General features: G+C 35.5%; 1 protein-coding gene across 5 annotated transcripts in view; it reads right to left on the reverse strand.

Moving 5' to 3' along the window:
* Nucleotides 1–1,475: 1,475 nt before the first annotated feature.
* FAM114A1 (family with sequence similarity 114 member A1) overlaps nucleotides 1,476–14,719 on the reverse strand; it is a 33,598-nt gene continuing 20,354 nt past the window's right edge. For 3 of the 5 annotated variants that reach the window (XM_085059150.1, XM_085059152.1, XM_085059149.1), the window contains exons 8-14: nucleotides 14,312–14,435; nucleotides 10,661–10,746; nucleotides 9,447–9,614; nucleotides 8,069–8,208; nucleotides 6,868–6,940; nucleotides 5,002–5,055; nucleotides 1,476–3,562 (exon numbers count right to left, since the gene is read on the reverse strand). In XM_085059150.1, the coding sequence (XP_084915276.1) occupies nucleotides 3,461–3,562; nucleotides 5,002–5,055; nucleotides 6,868–6,940; nucleotides 8,069–8,208; nucleotides 9,447–9,614; nucleotides 10,661–10,746; nucleotides 14,312–14,435 (747 nt within the window). In that variant the 3' untranslated portion in view covers nucleotides 1,476–3,460. The remainder of the gene's footprint in view (nucleotides 3,563–5,001; nucleotides 5,056–6,867; nucleotides 6,941–8,068; nucleotides 8,209–9,446; nucleotides 9,615–10,660; nucleotides 10,747–14,311; nucleotides 14,436–14,719) is intronic. The other 2 variants (XR_014851769.1, XM_085059151.1) reach the window with 2 other exon arrangements.

Raw genomic sequence — 14,719 nt, forward strand, 5'->3', positions numbered from 1 at the left:
TTCTGCTGAGCTAATCAGATGTCATCTCTTGTTTATTCTGAGAAATGCTGAAAAATTCTTTTACGGAGGCTTTTCTCTAATCCAACCTTGAAAATTATTCCTATTTCCAGAGAGCACATGCTTTTGCTTTTTCTTTTGAAAATAATTTTCATCTCCCATCTTTTTAATATGGCTGAATCTCTGACATTTTATTTTCAAATTTTAATTCTAAAACTGCAAGCCATCATCAATATGAAGGCTGAAGTAGGAGACAGAGCATGGAAAACGTACAGCTTGCACAATAAAAGCAGCTTCAGCAACAAAGGTTGACCTGAGAGAGAATAAAGTGTTTGAAGTCCAGAGGGCTTTCCAGTCAGACTGTAAGAACTTCAAAGTAGGTCAGACTGGCTGATGGTGTCATGTTAAGCCTTGCTCTGTGATGGTTTTAAAAAGAGCTCTAAAAAGTCCTTTTCCATGCTCTACATTCTTCTGAGACTAACAGAAAGGATGGGGCTGTCATTTGAAATAGAACTGGAATGTCTCAAAGATAATCCTATGAGCTGGGTGAATGCTTGTATGATAAAAACACTTCTGTGAATCAGAAAAAGACAGAAATCTATATTTGCCACTCAAAATACAGTGGGGTTTTCAGAATCCTTGAAACTGTTATGAATCCTGGACACTACTGGTGACACACATGATTAGAAAGAATACCAACTGGTAATGACTGATTTTGTGTGATATGACTGAGGCACATTTTGGAGGAAGATATTAGCTGCTTCAGTGGATGATTTAAGCAGCATGAAAAAAAGTGGAAGAGACAGTTCTTTTGTTCAGCTGTCTCTAGCAATGGAAGCTGGAGTGCAGGAGGAACTCATGGGGAAGAGATGTTTACACATGAATAGACTATACCCTAAAAAGCAGTGAACAACTTACAGCTTGCTTTGGTTTGTTTACCTAAAAAAAAAAAAAAGAAACCCAAACCCAAGAAAAAATGAAGTCAATATCCTTTACATACAGTAAGTGATTTCTTTAACAGTCTAATTCCAGCTCATTCTTCAGGGATGACCTGTAACTGTGGATCATCTACAAGGCTCTAGGTATGCAGACATTGCTTTAAGCTTCATGTTGATAAATTTCTAACTTAGTCAGTGCACAAGCCTGCCTCCTTTGTCTCTGCATACCAGTGTGGGTGTGCTCAAAAGTGAATGGAATGCCATGGAAAACACATCTGCTCAAGAGAACAGGTAATTTTCACAAATACTTAAAACCTAATAGTTTGCCAAGTGGCAAGGCACACTCAGTGTACTGACCTGGAAAAGGGTGGTGATGAAAGAAAGAACGCTCTCCATTAAAAGTTTAAGGCAACATCTGTTTTTGTTGGTTTCCCACTAAAATCACACTCATCATTCCAAAGGTCAATCACAAAATCAGAAAGTAAATTACTATACTCCCATCACATTATTCTTCAAACCACTCCCTTTTAGTGTACTGTCTCAGTTCAGTATCTCAAATTATTTATTTGACTGGTGGAAAAATACAAATCAGTGTAAACAAAATATTCTGGCTACATCCATATAGTACTTTTCTACTGAAATATTATTTACCTAAAATTGATTTAAAGATAAAACATTCAGTTTTCCTAGGGCAAGATGATTGAATCTAAGATCAGACAGGAATATCCGTATGCTCATATCCTGCCCTGTTTCCCTTCCTACACGTTGTATGGATGTAAATACTTTATGTCCTCATGTTACTTTTTATAGCTTCTTTTACTTCAGGGTAAGGTACTTTATTCATAACTTCATAATTTAAGCAAGACAGTGAAAGGTCTAGTAAGGAGTATCTCAGACACACAATCTTTGACTTAAGAATGGCCCTCAATGATTTCAAACATTATCACCTGAGGCTTCTGATAGTATATGCAACCTGTGCAAATGAATTTGAAGACTGTACATCTTCTACTTACCCAGAAAGATATCTCACCTCTGTTAAATTACAGGGTGCCAGAAAATAGATTTTGCATAATAAACCTTATTTCAGGGATAGGGAAAATTTCACCTCTAAATAACAGAAAATGGAAAAGTCACAGTGAGTGTGACAGCAGAATAGGGACCACAATAGTGTAAAACACAAGTAGACCTTTCTGTCCTCTTCTTACTCAAAGAAGTTACCATGTGTGAAGCAGATACATGGTTTCTCTTTTCTATCAAACACAGAAATTTCCTCAGGCTCTATTTCATTATTTTTATGATCTATGAACTATGCTTAAACATATTAAAATGTTAACTGTAAAAATTAGCATTTAAATACAATTCACAAATATACCAAGAGAAAAAAAATACAAAATAACTGAAAGAAACATAATAAACATCAAATGGCTATGTAAAATATTGGAAAGTTCTTCCAGTCTAAGAGGTAAACTAGCCTACACAAATTCTTAGGTCCACAGCTCAGGATTTTTAGCTAAAGATATGGACAAATTAGCATGGTGTTAATGTTATAAAATGTCATTTCTGTCACTTGTTTATGCCCTGCCTAACTATTGCCTTGGAAAAAAGGTGATTGCTCTGACATATGGCCTCCATACCCAAAGCAATTCTCTCACAACTTCTTACTACAACTTTTAGTTCTTAACTGTAGGTAGGAATAACTCCAAAGTGCTAACCTGGTAATACATGTGAGAGAAGATAATTTAGAAGGTGTTTCAATTGCCAAACAAAAGGGAAATTTTCTATTCCTTGCATATTAAAAAGATTATTTGCCTGGTGTGTTGCTCAACCATTGGAATGAAGAAATAGGCCTAAATGAATATAAACTTTTGGGTCAGCAAATACAGAGCTATACCCGTACTCTTAACTGGCTCAGAAAATTTCTATTCAGTATAATTCTTTATGTATATCCTCCATAATGTTCATTTAGTAAAGTTAATATCTATTGCTGTGCAACTCCTTCAATACAAAGCATTATGTTAGTGGTACATATTAGTATGATATTATTATTGCTACTGGAAATAATATTTAACAAGCTCAACACTGTCCTGATTTGTTCATGTTGGCAAAAATTAAATACTGAAACCAGGTTTTGAAATATACATTTTTAACTGATGGTTATAATACAAACAATAGAAATGGTCATTTGAAGTGAAATGTTTTAAGAAACTTTACATTCTAATTTGTTTCATACATAGTTTACAACTGAAAGGGTCAACATTTAGAATCCGAATTTAAGTAATCCTAATATCAGTAAGCTTCTGTTTAAATTAATGCAAAGCATGAACTGTACTGGAAAAAAAATTACTAACTACTTCTAAAGTCTGAAAGTGTTTTAAAATGTTGTTCAGTACTGTATGTGCAAAATTGCATTTAGTGTCTTCCAAGAGATCTAGTGGGCAGAATTCTCTCGTACCAGCTCTTCTCTTGGCACAGTTAAAGACATTGGGTCTGCAGCTGCTGTCAAGCTGACAACTCCTGGGAAACTGTCACTCCTGGGCTTTCAAACAACTGGTCTGGATATTGGAAATTTGCAGAACTGGAAGAAGTAACTGGAAAGCATCCTGAATGTAAGTAGTACTGTTGCAGCCCTAATGGGGAGAGAAAACATGTGGTTCATCAGTACAGCTGCCACATACTTCAGGAATTACATGTTTGTTTTTTTTTACATCTGCATCATGCTATATTAGCATATGGCTTTGCACAAGATTTTAGAATCTGTAGATAAGAAAAATTATAAATTACACCAGTTTGCAGCTATCAAGCATAGCCAGCATCACTATACAAAAATCTGACTTTCCCTAAGTTTGAACTCGTGGACAGTGTTCACGAGACAATGTTGATAATATGAATATAATAAAATGCCACAGTGTTCAGAGGTAGATTTGACTTTTTAAACACAAGCCAGCTAGTCTTTCCATCAACTGAACTAATTTTGAATTTGCTGTAGGTGGAAGAAGTGTCACTGAAATTAATAGTTTGAATTATAATGGTTTTAACATGTAGTACTATTTTTGGAGTTTCTAAGACTGAACTGTATAGTGGCTTGTAATTCTTCGTGATCCTAAGCTGTATTAATATATATTTACATACAAATGAATATATGTATGTATACAAAAATGGGATTTATGAAGTACAGAACATTATATTCCACCATTCTGAACATTCACAGATTTTGTGGTTCCTTGACCACAGGAAAATAAGTCAGCAGCAACAGCAAATTTACACTGTAACAAAAGGAGCTGCATAGTAGTCTTTACTACAGCTCTATTCAACTTTCCATAATTTTCCTTAAAGTTATTGTTAATTCAGTGCAAAATTGCTCATTGTAAAGCAATCTTCTCCTCATTTTTAAGGGAATGCTTTTATTAAATACAGAATAACAATTTATGGTCACTACTATATATTTATTTACATTTTAAGAGAAGTGATCTAACTAACAGAGTTAAAAATTTGTGCTGCAGATACCATGGGTTTTAGAACTTTATGAGGATACTAATCTCAAACTCTTTTCGGTAAAACTGAGGTACATTTTACTCACTGTGCTTTTCTGAAGAAAAATAGATCATGGTGTCAAATAAAAGAAATCACTCATCAACATTCTGGTGGTCTGACACATCGTTATCCATGTGCTGACCAAGGCTGTTGCTAGACTGTGAATCTTTGGAGAAATCTAAATGCTTGTGAAAGGGAAATCCTGTAGCATATCTACAATGCAAATTTTGAAGGAAAGAATAGTCTGAAACTGCAACTTGTTGCTGTGCTCTGACCAATATATCAGCAGAGTTTGAGAGCTGGCCAGCCTCACTCCAGTCATACAGCTCTTAAGAATCCTCAGTAAATGCAACCTTACTACTACAGTGTTTGTGGGAGACTGAACACAAAATTGGGGCATTTATGAGCTGGCACTGAACACCCAGAACGATATTGTCATTATCTCTTAAATATTTTTTCTTCAGAAATAAATCTGCCTGTCTCATTTAAAATAATTTTTTCAGAACATTTTCTAATGTGAAGAGGTGGAGCTTACCTCTAGTAGTACGCTGTTGATCATGGGGTTAAGAACCTCAGCCTTCATATTGCTCTGTAAACCAGAAAACAGAATGAAATGCCAGATCAAGAAATACATTTATCAGAAATATACTGATATCTGAGATGTGGTTTTATGAATTCTATAAAGGTCTTGTTTTACCTTGATTCTTATTCAGACTGTTTATGTCAGCATTGCTGGTAACTATGTCTGCATTTCAAACGCAACTCAGTAGACCCCCTGTATTTCTATCACAGAGCACAATGAACTAAGAGAGGCCCAGGGTTTTACTTCTTCACTGATTCATGTACCACAGAGTTTCAAATTGCTGACTTTCCTACAGGTGTGAAGTTTATGCAATAACATTGTTTGTCCATCTGTCTATCAGTCACCTTTTCACATCCCACAAAATTTTTAACCCCCTGCTCATTTTCAAGGACACAAAAAGGAAAAAGAAATGTAAGAAGGAAAATGCTCAGCATGCATTATATTTTTCTCAACAACCAAATAGGAATAAAGATGGATACAATAAGTAGTGACACTACCAGAGGCTAGAAAATCAAGATGCATTAGCTCCTCTGCTTTTTAAAATGGCAAAGTTCCTCCCTTTTTATTTTCACTGTTCTTTGCATTGTGTTTTTTCAAAACAACAGTAACCTCCAGCAAGACTTATTTTCCTTCAACACTGAACAAAATACTGATTAATTTAATGGAAGGATTTCTACTTACAACCTGGTAGCTTTCATATTACAGATTTATAGAAACATGAAAATCTTACTTCTAGTCTGGAGAGAGATGGCAGAACCAAGGAAAGATGGTTAGAAAAAAGAAGTATATTTTTACTCCCAGTTACTAGAAAACCCATTAAAAATGCACTGTTTCGTGGGTCAGTTTGGTATTTTGCATGCAATTTATTTTTATATATTTGTGCATGTATTTATTGCAAGTGTCCCACAGATATATGCTAAAATACAATCCCAAAATGCAAAATAAGCATTTTTTTTCCTGGAGTAATTAGAGGTTATGTAAATTATTCAGAATAAAATCAAGCAAATAAATCATATTCTTTAAAAATAACTGAAAAAACATGCTCAGAGATGTGCTGGAAGAGCTCATGGGAGAAGTGGAAAAATTTCCTTTGATATGCATTCATGTTTTCATGGAGCAATCAGGAGAACCAGAATTTGTTCTTCTCTGATGTTTACAGAGTGTTTTGAGCAACAGTACAATTTTTACGTCTGAATCCTGCTAAATTACTGAGTTGTCAATCATCCTTGAAGCATCTTGAAAGGCAGGATACTATTTCTAGCAAAGATGTTCACAGATAAATGAATGCTCTTAAAAAGAATACCTTGTGATAGAAGACAGAAGGAATTTTTTAAAGATGGACCAAACATTTCCTAATCTCTTAAATCTTTTGAAAACTGTGGTGCTAAGGCAGGGGATCTAGTAAAGGGTAAGAAGACAACTTGTGAAACCATCTTAAGGTACTGCAAGTATGATCTGTTAATGACTTTTACACAAATATGTTCAAAAGGGATAGGCTGAGCTGCAGAAGAAATTATCATCAAGCTGCAGAACTTCAAACGTGGGGACCTTCAATGTGAGAAGATAAGTGTTGAGTGGTAATCAGGAAAAACAGGAAATTGTATCTAGAAAGAGAGATTTTAGAAGGCAGGGGACACAGTGTCATCTATCAAGGCTTGTAACTTCCTCTGAGGTAAAAATGCCCTGTGTTCTTGATCCAAGGAAAGAAATGGCCTCTTTGCTGATATAAAGCCACTGGACTCAGGTAAGAGTTTCTATTTCAAGGGGTGAACTGTGTTAAAAAAAGCCCAAATATTACAGGAAATGCTGTCATCTTACCCCAGCTGCTGTTACAGAATCAGAAAACTTCTTTGATAAAGATGAAACTTCATTGCACATGGCACTTGTTAAACTGGTTTAAAAAAATGAGACAAATATTAAAATACATCCTTGATCTATCAACGAATAAAAACCCTATGACAAACTGTATCACAGAAACCAAGAAGTTCTTAAAGCAATTTTGCTTCTAAATATTCTAATAGTGGAATGTTTCACTTGTTTAAATTCTAGACTTCTAATTAAACTACTATTTTTCTGATGATTGCAGCAACACAGCTCCTGGGAATACTGTTGGAAATAAACCAAACTTGAATGAGAACAGTGAGAGGTTTCCTATGTGACCAATAAAACATCTACTCTGTGCTTAAAGGGGAAGCACACTGTGGTTAAAATATGAGAGAACAAGGAGATCCAGTTCATTGTTTTTCTAGACATTCACAAAGGCATCCCATAGGACCTCATCCTGCAAGGTGCACCATACCTTAGCTCTGATTCTGAAAACTACTTCATAAGTGCTTTGTTTTAGACTGAAGTGTTCCTATGGACTTTGCTATTCTAAGTAGCATTCCAAAGGAGAAGCACTTGGTTAAATATTTTACTTACTTAGGACTTGACTGTTTAAAATATCCTGACATCAAAACCTGCTGAAATTGGTAGAATTGGTAACTACAGAGGGCTTGAGAGCTGAATTTTGAGCCCCACTAGATAGACTGTCTTCATGAATTTATGGATGTTTCACTATGGTTAACTACAAAGTTGCTGACTTTGTGGTCTATTGTTCAGAACTACAGATTGATTTTTGTGTATTTTTGGCAGATAAACACTAGATAACAAAACTCTATTGGCAGATAATGAGATTGCAGAATAAACTCTAAAAGCAAATTCCATATATGCAGGCACAGTGTCTTCTGCAGAAGGAACAGGAAATGCAACCCAACCTGGCATGTACATTTGCTTGCTGGAGCAGAAACAACTGTTAGCCTGTGTATAGGTCATGTTTTTTTAAACATACATATGTCAGCCACGTCAAAAAATGACAGGTAGCCTATATAACCTGACTGCATGAGAAAATATAGCATTAGGACCCCTAAAGCCAATGCTGTTTGTTGATCCATTAACTTACTGTGCCTTCAAGCTGAATGGAACTTCATGAGTTCTATGCAAATGTCAAATGTTCATATATGAAGTACATAATACTCACTTTGTCAGTACTTTTGCTTGATCTTGAGCTGTTTTTTCTACTTCCTGCCCATGTAGAATTAATTCTGCTACTTTATGAAGCTGTTCAATACAACGAGCAGTTACCTCAGCCAGACTTTCAATGGACAGCATGTAGATTTCCTTAAATTAAAAACGGGAATAATATAATCATTAATAGCAACACTGATAAATGTATTTATAGATACATACATATAAGATAATTTCAAACATAGGAACCTTTCCTATCCTAACTGGAAATACCAACACACACATAATGAAATAATATCAGCCATAATGTCATCCTCATAAACAACGTAAAATGAAATATCCACAGACTATAAAATACAGACCTTCTACTTGTTCAGAAAAATTAGTAAGATCAAGTCTACAATTTACTTGGCTGGGGACTAGGTCAGGCTCTTGGGTTATCTAACATACCACTTTTAAACCTGGTCCTAATAAATAAAGACACCTAAACTCTAAAAGAAGTCATAGTCATAATTATTTTCCTATGGAACCAGTAGTACTGGGTCATGCCTCAGCTGAGTCTCCAGAGCAGAAATGATGATGTGCCAAATAAAAAATTGGTTTTTATCAACAATGATAAAAATCTCTATGTAGCACTAAGGGGTTACAGCTTTCACAAACTGATGCCAGTTGGAAATCTGCAATCCCATAAAAATCTGTAATATATACAGTGTATATATTCTGTCTGCTTCTTTAGACCTTTTTTGTAAGGAAACATGACAGATAATTTCTTATTAGAAATAATAATCTTGACAAAGATAGCAACCACATTTAAGATTGCTGTTAACTTGACAAAAAATACTCAATAACAATTAACCTTATCAGGTCTGTCTAAATGAACACAACACTTTTAGCCTTAAGAACTATCTTTCATAAAGAGAATGAATAGTTGTTAGTTGCCTAAATAATATTTCTGTTTTGTCTCTTCATGAGACTGTTTAAGTAGTTTGAACATTTTTCCCATGCACAGTCACTGAGAGAAGGAGATAGTAAGAAATGTTGAGATACTTTAAATGCGCATGTAGTGCTTGACATTGCACCAGAGAATCCCTCAGCTCACGGTATGTTGAGTATACACATGCATGCACACGAAAACACAGATATGAAACAATAAAAACAACATGATACAGAACCTGCTACTTTGGTATTTACTTACAGAAACAAAATAACAGTAAGAATACTTATGTAATTTAGTCTCCTATTAGGTCTACAGTGAATAGTTGTATATTATTATTTCTTACTACTTCCATGAATTTAAAAAGTAAGGGTGATATATAAAACAAACACACAAAGAAACAAAAACAAGTATGTCCATGCACTTAATGAAACTTATCCTCCAAAAATTATTTTACCTCCACAGTTTTGCTTTTCTCTCCTTCTGTTTCATCACTGTCAATTTTATTGTCTTTTTGAGTCTTTTCTTCACCAGGTTCTCCAGGTTTTTCTTTTAGCTCCTCTTCTATGTCAACTGGGGTAGACAAACGGGCTGCTTCCAGCCATTCATGAGCTTTTTTCCTAGCCTGCCAAACAAAGAACACAACCCCAAAATTTAGTTTGAAAAGCAAAAGTCAGATGAATTCCTGAACATCAATTAACGATACATTTAATTACTTCCTTTTTTACACTCAGAAATTTGAATTTATAAAACCTCTGTGTGGCATTTAGTTAAGTGTATATTTAAGAAACTGTAGGGAGAAGCATTTCTGACTCATAAAGATGGATCATCCAGGGATATTTTCTCTAAAGGTATAATATTCCTAACCAACACATACAGCTGGCATTAATTCCAGAGTTAATATTTCAGCTTTATTAGGTATCATTCAAATGACTTGACAAATTTTTCTTACAGTTTTCCAAATAAGAAAATAAGAGGGGTGTATAAAAAAGAAAAAAAATTGGAGACATGAGAGAGATGTACTATATTCTTAAAGGAAAAATAAATATAAAATCACTGTATCTTGAGCTACCTTCCCAGACATGAAAGTAGATCAAAGCTGAAGAGTCTTGAAGCTTTTTACAACTTGAGACTACTGTTATGTTAGTAGGAAATTTATGATGTCTCTTTTTTAACATGTAGTCAAATTAAAATACATTAAGACCTAAGCCTAAGCTAGTTATCCATAGTCTATCTATGTAGCTAGAAAGATAAACATTCATTTGAGCCTAAGATGAGCAGATTAATCAGCTGTAATGGACCTGATAGTACAAACATGACTAGTTATATGAGTAGCTACTAGACATCTAACCTTTAGAGTAAGAAAAATTATTCTGAACCTGATCTTTGCTCCCAGTACGTAAGACCAAATCAGCAGTGCTCATGAGCCCTGTCCTGCTGAGACACCCCTGGTTCAAGGCTTTCTGGAAAGTGTCTGTCCAACTCCATTGCCTTACTCATCTCACTTCTTCTGTCAAAGCTTTTCTATATTCAGCATTTTAGTCTCAGTCTCCCGCACTTTGCTTTCTGAGCTGTCTGAAGTGAGCTGGGTACTGCTCTGTGTCAGATTTCAGAACAAAGCCCTGCTTCTTTGTCCAAGAAACTGAGGGCAGCTCACTAACAGGTGCTAACCTTGTTTAGCTTGTCAGGAGTAGCAGCAACGTGCAATTCAAAGAGCAGTTCCGTGAGCATGCTGACAAACTCTTCTCCCATGTCTGCTGCAACAAAAAACAAGACAGTTTTTGTTAGTGTGTTACTGCTATAATATTTTATATGATCAAACACATCCAGTGAAATAGTTTCACCAAGCATTCCTGCACTTGAAAAAAAGTGGCAGCGACACACGAAAGGAATGTGTGTGATACATACACATACATGCTCAAATAAAGAACAGAACAAGCAACAGGGATCCCTGCAGAACCTGATACACCAGCTTGACACTTCAAATGCTCTTTCTACCCCATCCTAAATTCCACTAAGTTTCACAAAACCAGACAAGAAGGCAAGAAACTGCATAACCCCATGTTGTCTGACAAAAAATACATGACCCACAAAATAATCAGAGACACTAGCTGTTCTCTCAAACCAAGGAATAAAAACTGCAGCACGGCCAGATACAAATAAGTTTCAGAAGAAACATACTGTTCTCTCATACTGTTCATACATGTTCTCTACTGCTCTGCCTGCAAACCACAGGTAGGAGGTGTATTTTCTTTCTATTTTAAGGTGGAGATTTGCTTAAATGAAGAATATTTTCTGGTTTGCTTTGAAGTAATGAGCCTCAAAGAATCTGGCCTTTTATTTCACAAGATTTTTGAGCAATAAGTATCACTCATAGTCAAACTTCATTTTTATTACATATACATATACATATACATATACATATAATATACATATACATATAATATACATGTACATATAATATACATATGTATATTACATATACATTGTTTGACAACTTGCAGATGACATATTCTAACATGCTCCAAGTTCCTAAAAGTTAATATTTTGGTTGGTTTTGTTAATCTGCTACTGAGTTTGGACAAGATTTTCTGATGGGATACACAAAATCCAGCTCTTTAGCCTGATGCCTCTGAAAGGCCAGAGTCCCCATACTGAGCTTGATAAAAGTCCAGCTACTTCAAAAATTAATTTGGCATCTTGCTGTATTTTCACTTCTTTTGCTCATTTATCAGGTAAGGCAAGATTTCCCATTTTTATGCAAATCTTCAGTACTGGGTGTAAAAGCAGAGGGCCATTACCCTCCTGTGATTTTGGGGACTTTGGTAGAAGTGTTTACAGTACCACACAACAGGTGGAAAGGTGGTAAAATCTGACACTCAGATTATACTCTCCTAGAGGGAAGGATATCTCATCCTTGCTTGTAAAGAGTGCCCATCTTTGGTGCTATAAAACAAGTTAGTGTGTAGCACAAAGAATTCTTCCCCTGCAACGAACAAGAGACTGAGCTTTATGTCTTAACATCAGGGGAACAGGTCAAGAAGTTTGTATTCTGGCAAACCAAAGAGATGCACGGAGTTAATTCCACTGCTGCCCTTATGAGTACATTTTGACAATAGGATTTTCAGGCTTTGCAATACAGTACACTGCATACAGTGCACTCACTTGCTCTTAAATCAATGCCAAATGGTTTTATGAATGGCAGCACACTGAAAAGAGATCAGCAGTTTACCACATCAATGCAGAATTACCACAGTTATTGATAACTGGGATATTCAATTGAATACTCACTTTGGTTACTGTCTTGCTTAACCTCACATATGAAATTTTTCATGTTAATGGCTTTCAAAATGTAGGTAAAGCTACTTTTTCAGATATTTTCCTCTTACTATTTCATAAACAATTGAAATGAGGCTGCAGTGAAAAATACTTGAAAGGGTTACATAATCAATGTGAGAGGAAACATTAGAGAGAAGGGTCTGTGTGTGGCTTTCTGCTACTTGTGTCAGAAAATAGATGCTCTTTTTCTTTTTTTTTAATTGATTTTGCACCTATCTGACTGTTAAGCCAAGGCACAAAAAATACTACAATTCCAGTTTCAAAGCTGCCAAGAAAAAAGCTTAGCCCAAATTCTTTCCTGAAACAGTCCTCCAAAGATCACTGCAGTAATATCTCTTCCTACAGAAGTGAAAGCATTAATGGTAGAAAATAAAGTGGCACTAGCATCAGAAACTCATTGCGATTCTGAGAGTCTATGAGAAGAAGGGATCCTGAGAATTTACATAAAACAAAATGGTCACCCTTTTCAAACACTTGAATGCAAAGTACTGTGTTTTCTCCCACCTATTATTTTTTTTCTGAATATATACAGTAATGGCATATACATTTCTCTTTTTCTTTTTAAGGTATTCATTTGCCTTGGTTGCAGCCCATTCAAAATGTCTGTAAATGGTTCAAGGAGCATGATAAGCAGCTGTGCTTTATTGAAGAAAACAGAACTTCTGACCTTCGGAGAAAACACCACTTTGTGCAAGGAGCTGGTTTCAAAGCAAGGAACTATTTTCTGCAGAAATTAAGGAACAACAAATATCTCTCTCCTAAGCAGGTAATACACTTTCTTGACTTCTATTTCTCACAACCCCATAGAGGAATGTGGGGTTTTGAAGAGTAAGAGGGGAAAAAACCAGCACAATACCAGGACTTTATGCTGAGCACTTGCTCTCCCCCACAATGAGAAACAATGAGCTCCCTGTGAGAGAGATCAAGCAAGCTGAGTAAGCACTGCCAGAAAGAGCAACCTGAGCAGAAATTACGTTCCTGTTAGAACTTGTGGATGTTAACACAGTTTTTCTAACTTTCTGAAGGCTAAAGAAATGGTATCTCACCATCTTGCAAAATGCAGGTTTTACGTACAAAGTACCCCTGAGACGATCAAGAGGATGTGGAAGAAATACTGTTTTCTGTTTATTTGTTTCTGAAACAGAAAAATGTGGTGTTCAATGGCATAAGCCAGTCTTCAATCAGGTCAAGGGGATTGCTTCTGTTAGCTCTAAGAGGTTTGGTATGGATCTCACAGGCCTGGAGACATGAACCATACTGGCTTTAAGCTGACTTCTTATCCTTGTTCTAACCTGTTTGGGAGAATGCTGAAGTTTCTGACCTGTTCAAAACACCTATTTTGCCCCGAACTAAAGCACTCTCCCATTTTATTTTAACTTTTGTGAGCTCGGCCCATTCTCTTCAGTGCTGTGCCATGTCACAGTTACTGGCACACTTATGCTGCTTTAACTTCCTTCTCACACTCCACAAGCCAAGTCTTGCCAAACAATAAAGCATCTTTGCTACTATGTTTCAAAGTGACTTTTATTCAAAAAATTCAGAGTTCCTAAATTTCTTTATGACACTCTAATATTTTCCCCCATCCAGCCAAGGGAGGGTGCAGAGTGAGGATGAAGCTGCTGAACGGAAAAGCATTTCTAAATACTCCAAAACTTTCAGATTATACACTTTCATAAACAGAATCTCTAAGAACAGCAGTTATCCACAAAGTTATTTTTTCCCTGTTTTTTTTGCTTTGATGACACAGCAAAGCAATATAATATTGATTTATGTTTTATTTTCTATATCTTGCTCTTCGGTTACAGTATGAATTCAAAATTAAACATTGACCAGCTTCCAGAACTTTTAGAGTATTAATTTTAGTAACTACCTTATGAAGACTATTAGGATATCAGAAATTACAGTTCAGATTGTAATTTTTTTAATTACTAGATAAAGAAGTAACAATTATTCATATGGTTAAGTCTCTGTATTTCTAATTACCTTTTTGTGCCTGCACCACTTCATCATCTGATTCCTTTGGAACAAAAATCTCTTTTATAGCAATTAAATCATTTTTCACAGTCTCCAACTGTTCTCCATCAAGTGTTGCTAAATGCGACTGAATCTGTAAAAGAAAGGCCAGTAAGTATTATTAAATGTTAATTTAGAGGCTGAATCCAAAATAGACTAAGAAATGGAAACTTCTATTTTGTTAAAATCTTGTTTCTAACCTTTCAATTTAGACGTATTTTTATTTCTTGTCAACAGAACTGTTGAGTATCACAAAAATGACGCCAGCCTTACCAGATCATCAGGTCTCTACCTTCCCCCAGAACATGAGTTTTGAACTATAAATCTATGGTTCAACTGCAAACCATAATAGGCATTTTGGATTGCCTGGATGAAGGC

This window comes from Lichenostomus cassidix, chromosome 4, assembly GCF_008360975.1.
Source record: "Lichenostomus cassidix isolate B80296 chromosome 4, HeHo_3.0, whole genome shotgun sequence".
Taxonomy (NCBI): Eukaryota; Metazoa; Chordata; class Aves; order Passeriformes; family Meliphagidae; genus Lichenostomus; species Lichenostomus cassidix.